Source organism: Pinus tabuliformis, chromosome X, assembly GCF_031772625.1.
Source record: "Pinus tabuliformis cultivar Carrire ecotype Pingquan chromosome X, CPIR1, whole genome shotgun sequence".
Classification (NCBI taxonomy): Eukaryota; Viridiplantae; Streptophyta; class Pinopsida; order Pinales; family Pinaceae; genus Pinus; species Pinus tabuliformis.
The window spans coordinates 554,635,703-554,642,462 of record NC_142308.1 but is presented as its reverse complement, the minus strand read 5'-3'; the positions used below and the strand labels follow the sequence as shown (position 1 = coordinate 554,642,462).

The 6,760-nt window shown below is 38.3% G+C and overlaps 1 protein-coding gene across 1 annotated transcript; it reads right to left on the bottom strand.

The window, feature by feature from the left end:
* Positions 1-2,087: 2,087 nt before the first annotated feature.
* On the bottom strand, positions 2,088-4,771 carry LOC149141204 (uncharacterized). The gene is made up of 5 exons (XM_089449355.1): positions 4,596-4,771; positions 4,263-4,424; positions 3,240-3,335; positions 2,875-2,944; positions 2,088-2,790 (listed from the first exon to the last, which is right to left on the bottom strand). The coding sequence occupies exons 1-5, from the start codon at positions 4,754-4,756 to the stop codon at positions 2,707-2,709; spliced, it is 573 nt and encodes a 190-aa protein (XP_089305481.1). The 5' UTR covers positions 4,757-4,771; the 3' UTR covers positions 2,088-2,706.
* Positions 4,772-6,760: the final 1,989 nt, after the last annotated feature.

Below are 6,760 nucleotides of genomic sequence, written 5' to 3'. Positions count from 1 at the left end.
CTCCAGGTGCCTCTAGGGCCAACAGTGGAGCTAGGAAAGAGGTGTCGATGGCTGTGTGCTTTGATAACATCAAAACCCTGCAACACCATAATTGAATCATTTTTTGCCTCAATAACTACTTGTGTCCCAAAAATAAAAGTTGAATTGTGACTCAAAAAAGCCTAATGCCTTTTTTAGAGTACTGACCTTTGGAAACAGGCAAAAGCAAAAGCAAATAAAACTTGATACATTTATGTATAAAGATCTAAAGCTGAAATAAAATTTAAATTATGAACCCCAAGAGAGCCTTTGAGGTATTCCATTTTCTGAGAGGAATATATTGACAATTGGAAATAGCCAGAAAGCAAAAGCTAAAAATCTCAACAGATTGCTGTAGTAGAAAAATCTAGTAAATTGAGGTTGCCTATCCCAAATTAGTTAGCATTCTGAAGGAGCCCCTTGTCTCAACAGTCGGCTTGAGAGAGATTGTCCTTAACAAAGTTATCCTTAGGAGAGTTTTGAACTTGAGAGAGATTGTCCTTAACAAAGTTATCCTTAGCAGAGTTTTGAGCTGATCTTTAGAGGGGGGGATTGTATAGCTGGAAAACCAATCCGAGATGCTCTAAGAGAGATTGTCATTAACAAATTTATCCTTAGCAGAGTTTTGAGCTGATCTTTAGAGAGGGGATTGTATAGCTGTAAAACCAATCCAGGATGCTCTAAGAAAGGCTTATCTAATCATTGTTTTACACAAATTCTTCACAAAACGAAAGATGACCGAGAAAGCAATCATACTCACTTAATTGATCAACCACTAAGTTAGTAGGAGACACCACTTCATTGAAAACACCACTCTGTTATCCATATCATTAGGTTAGTAAGAAACACCACTTCATTATAACTAAACTTTAAACTGTATCCGACCAATCCTCACAACCATTGTGTGACCAACCCTCACAACCAATGTGGATCAAAAGGATTTATGCAACTACAATACAACACAAAATAAATGGAATCATATTCACACGACTGCAACGCCAAACAGCCAACGGAAAGCTTTGGTTGAGAGCGCAACTGAGCATTCAGTGGAGAGCGCACCGCCACAGCTGCTTCTTGGTATACTATGAATGAACTTATCCACTTCCGATCTCAACAAACCCGAGTTCATGAAGGACGAGGAAGTGGATCTGTCGATAAAACCCCCCATTGCTTCTTAATTCCACATTGCCCACTCATCATTTCAATTCAAGCAGCTCAAAATGAATTCAATTTGTTCAAGCAGCCCAGCATGGAAGAATCTTAAGGAAAAAACAAGAAAGCATGAATAAGTGAGTTTTATATGATAGAAAATTAAAAACCTGAGAGAGGTAGGAGGGGTTGTAAAACGGGCATTATTGATCATCTTCTGCTGCTGCTTTGGAGTCTTGCTCTATCCAAGAATATTTTTCACTAAAGCCTGCTACTGCCAGTTTTGTTAAAACAGGAAGGGTATATGGAAGAATCATTTATAGCAGGAGTGCTAACAGGAGAGTGGTGATACAAGTTAAATTGTCTAAGAGGATTTGAAATCTTTTGCATCCCTGTTGATGAAAATTGTTTCACCATTGATTGCCTTTAGCTTCAAGGATTATATCAGAGGACACGCAGATAACATTTGTGGATTATATCTTCTACTTGCTGCATGTTGTAATCTATGTACTGAAGGAATTTTTCATAAGCTAATGGTTCATCTGAGGATCTAAATGTGTAGATTACAGAGGGCTTGTTTAGGCCTGCCTCTGAGGGAAGTCTGAGGATCTCTTATGATACTTGGAGAAAAGACCTACAATTGACACAAAGTCAAACTCTTGTTCACTATCTATGCAACAAATTCCACGTGATCAATGAGAGGTTTGAAATGATATGATGGCATCCAATATTGACTACAGCAGGATAAATTTGCACATGTCAAGTCTGATGAAATTTTGGGCTTCGGGTTTGTAAGCCCTAGAAGATCTGAAGCAAATCTTGAGTTAATTCTAAATTCTGTGGCATTATTGAAGCCGTGGCATAAAATCGAATATTTTGAACCAAAACCTGAGCCCCATTCTAAATTGATCTTTAGACTTTTGTTGTAGCGAGTTTGTGCTCATTGCTGTTCAAGGGTTCATTAACAAACTCATGTTTAACTTGCCATGGCTATGTTGAGCTCATAATGATGCCATTGACTATAGTAAGATTGTTGGTTGTGTCACGATTAATGCACTTAAGTATGCTGAGTGAAAAAAACCTTGTGTTCTTTAAAATATTATTCATACAGTTTTTGTCTCCATGGACAAAAATAGTGCTTTCAACAAGTCAGCCAACCAGCTACCCTTGCAAAGGACAGAGGAGGTTCAAACATATCCAGAAAGAGCAGATCTAATTTTCTCAACCAATCTCTCATGTAGTCCAAATTGACATGATTGTCCAAGAAGACAAGGCTCCCAAGGAGTCAATCATGCAGCTTGTTGGACTTATTTATATACTAGATCTTTATTACACACCACCTTACATGTACTATTTTCCACAATAATAATTTGAAAATTTTAAGTAGGGAGTCAAGATGGATTTACGAATATGGCACTGTTTAGGCCTGACACCTGGTTAAATTAAAATATATACCCTTTAACGAGGAATATGAACGGCACACAGATAAGGCACGCAGCAGCAATGGTGGGTACAACAACTCCCTGATCAAAAGCCTTTTTAATACCCCCTGTCCTGGTGACGTGTTGATAGATCAAGTATGCAGAAGCCGCTATGGAAATGACCATTCCAGCTTGGGTTCCTCTGCAAATCAACAACATCCCATAAACTACCATCCACATTTCCAAACACCAATTCAATCATTTGTTAAGGAAAACAACAACTTGCCTCAGGTTCATGGCTTGATAAGAAGCAATAATCACCAGTAACACAAATAAAAATGGCAGTTCCAATTCCCCTGTTCCCAACAAATTAAGTTTGTCAAACACTACAGTTATGTCATGCAATTCAACTCAATATACTGTGCAGGAAAGAACGACCAAGTAAGTAAAATAGGATGGCATTTGAGCTCTTGTGACTCACTAGGAATGTAGTAAAATAGTCTAACAAGGAATACCAAAAAGGCCGTCCACAAACCATAGTCACCTATGTAATAATGTAGACAAACAAATCCAAATGTGGGGTGAAGTTTAAACTCTCAGTTCACTTCACTGGAATTTGTCCAATTTTGCAACTGGGAAGAACCTGGTCACCTGATCCAAGAAATGACATCTCCAGGTGCCTCTAGGGCCAACAGTGGAGCTAGGAAAGATTTGTCGATGGTTGTGTGCTTTGATAACATCAAAACCCTGCAACACCATAATTAAATCATTTTTTGCCTCAACAACTACTTGAGTCCCAAAAATAAAAGTTGAATTATGACTCAAAAAAGCCTAATGCCTTTTTTAGAGTACTGACCTTTGGAAACAGGCAAAAGCAAAAGCAAATAAAACTTGAGACATTTATGTATAAAGATCTAAATCTGAAATAAAATTTAAATTATGAACCCCAAGAGAGCCTTTGAGGTATTCCATTTTTTGAGAGGAATATATTGACAATTGGAAATAGCCAGAAAGCAAAAGCTAAAAATCTCAACAGATTGTTGTAGTAGAAAAATCTAGTAAATTGAGGTTGCCTATCCCAAATTAGTTAGCATTCTGAAGGAGCCCCTTGTCTCAACAGTCGGCTTGAGAGAGATTGTCCTTAACAAAGTTATCCTTAGGAGAGTTTTGAACTTGAGAGAGATTGTCCTTAACAAAGTTATCCTTAGCAGAGTTTTGAGCTGATCTTTAGAGGGGGGGATTGTATAGCTGGAAAACCAATCCGAGATGCTCTAAGAGAGATTGTCATTAACAAATTTATCCTTAGCAGAGTTTTGAGCTGATCTTTAGAGAGGGGATTGTATAGCTGTAAAACCAATCCAGGATGCTCTAAGAAAGGCTTATCTAATCATTGTTTTACACAAATTCTGCACAAAACGAAAGATGACCGAGAAAGCAATCATACTCACTTAATTGATCAACCACTAAGTTAGTAGGAGACACCACTTCATTGAAAACACCACTCTGTTATCCATATCATTAGGTTAGTAAGAAACACCACTTCATTATAACTAAACTTTAAACTGTATCCGACCAATCCTCACAACCATTGTGTGACCAACCCTCACAACCAATGTGGATCAAAAAGATTTATGCAACTACAATACAACACAACATGAATGGAATCATACTCACACGGCCGCAACGCCAAACAGCCAACGGAAAGCTTTGGTTGAGAGCGCAACTGAGCATTCAGTGGAGAGCGCACCGCCACAGCTGCTTCTTGGTATACTGTGAATGAACTTATCCACTTCCGATCTCAACAAACCCGAGTTCATGAAGGACGAGGAAGTGGATCTGTCGATAAAACCCCCCATTGCTTCTTAATTCCACATTGCCCACTCATCATTTCAATTCAAGCAGCTCAAAATGAATTCAATTTGTTCAAGCAGCCCAGCATGGAAGAATCTTAAGGAAAAAACAAGAAAGCATGAATAAGTGAGTTTTATATGATAGAAAATTAAAAACCTGAGAGAGGTAGGAGGGGTTGTAAAACGGGCATTATTGATCATCTTCTGCTGCTGCTTTGGAGTCCTAATGGGATTAAGGGCAGAATTAACCTTGCAGAGCGAAGGCCCCAGATTCACCGCAGATGCGCTTCCTCCATACATTAATGCCATGCTCATCATCCTGATCAAAAAGATTTATGCAACTACAATACAACACAACATGAATGGAATCATACTCACACGGCCGCAACGCCGAACAGCCAACGCAAAGCTTCGGTTGAGAGCGCAACTGAGCATTCACATGGCCGCAACGCCAAACAGCCAACGCAAAGCTTCGGTTGAGAGCGCAACTGAGCATTCAGTGGAGAGCGCACCGCCACAGCTGCTTCTTGGTATACTGTGAATGAACTTGTCCACTTCGGATCTCAACAAAGCCGAGTTCATGAAGCGCACTGAGGCTAAGGTCGGTGAATTTCATATCGCCATTTTCGTCTCTCCGACTTCCGGTGATATGAACCCCGGCTATGGCAGAAATCGACCGCGCTAATCAACGACTCAACCTCTCTCAATCGTCTAACATATAATCTGACGGTATTTGAGGGTGACAGATAGACAATAAGGGGAGTTCATTTCAGAGGGGAACGCCTTACGGCGTAAATATTGTGTTGAGAGTACATAACTGTGACTGATGTGGATACATATGATTGTGGGAAACAAGATCTAAAAGACCGTTCTTTTATTTGCAATTATGAAGATACAAATTAATCAAAGATATAATAATATCAGAGTTTTTCTGTTATTTGTTCTTTTATTTGCAATTATGAAGATACAAATTAATCAAAGATATAATAATATCAGAGTTTTTCTGTTATTTGAATTTATTTGAGTTTTATCTTTCGGATAATATCATAAGTAGATGTATCCGCAAAATGAAATTCAAAAGATGTAAAAATATTTATTGAACAATCATGTCTCCTTGAATAAAGAAAGTGGCTTACGATGTAATCACCTTTTCGATGTAATAATATTTATTGAACAAACTAGCTTAAACAATTGTTGAAAACATGTCGCCTTGATCAAAGAAAATGGCTACGTTGTAATCACCTTTTTGAGGAGGGAATAAATTGGCAATTACAATCTCTCTTTCACATAATGATGGTTATAAGCAGGTTCTAAATCACTTAATATAATAAATTAAATACTACTATGTTTTTCTTGGTCAGTAAAGATATTCATATTATATTAACATTGAAAAATACATGGCGTACAGTCTGGATATCTTCACTCGTCGGAAAAATCTGCCCCCCTAAGTGGGGAAACTAGAGATTAAGACACAAAATATCTTCCCTTCTTAAGAGGGGAAACTAGAGGTAGTAACTTGAAACACTGAATTGAAACAAGTCATCAAAAGAGCCTAATTTTTTCCAACTGTGGAATGAGTGGCACTGGGCCACCCATTGACCAACCTAAACGCAAGAGCTGAGAGGCCAAATTGGACCAACTTGGTGAGAAACATGAAAACTTGAGCAATTAGCGAGAACCTGTTGAAGAATTGACTTTTTGGAGATGAACTTGAGCCACGCCAGAGGACTTGGCTGCATTGCAGGTTCTCCTTGTTGAAATATGTAACTAGGTTTGTCCTTCATAATGACATATGAATCATAATTTTATGTATTTAATGAAAAGAAAAAAATAAATTTATTATTGGTATTCTTGTGCCATGGGTTTCATGCTCAAGGGAAATTTAGTTTTAGGTCAAGCACCCATTGAGTGCCTCTAGATTTGTTGTAAAGTCAATTGAGTCATTGTCATGTATTGAAGACTCATTTGGGCATGTTACATATTGTAAAAAAAATTATTGAGTCAAAACTGAGTCCAAAGACCCTCCAAGACCTCGTCATGGCACAAAGATCAAGTCGGCCTACATGAAGGGACAAGTTGGCTTAAAGATAACAATTTGTACCCCTCACAAGCTTATAAATAAGAAGGAATTCGACCTCATTCGCATACTCACTCAAGCAAGTTCGATCTCCTTGAGATAGACGCTGGAAAGGGATGAAGAAGAAGAATAAGATCAAGATCGAAGTTTTTGGGTCTCTCTCTCTTTTTCATTAGGGTTTCTACAGTTTCTGGGCTAGACGAAATTATGAAGTTGCATCGAAGCTGTGAAGTTGCAAGGTCGAA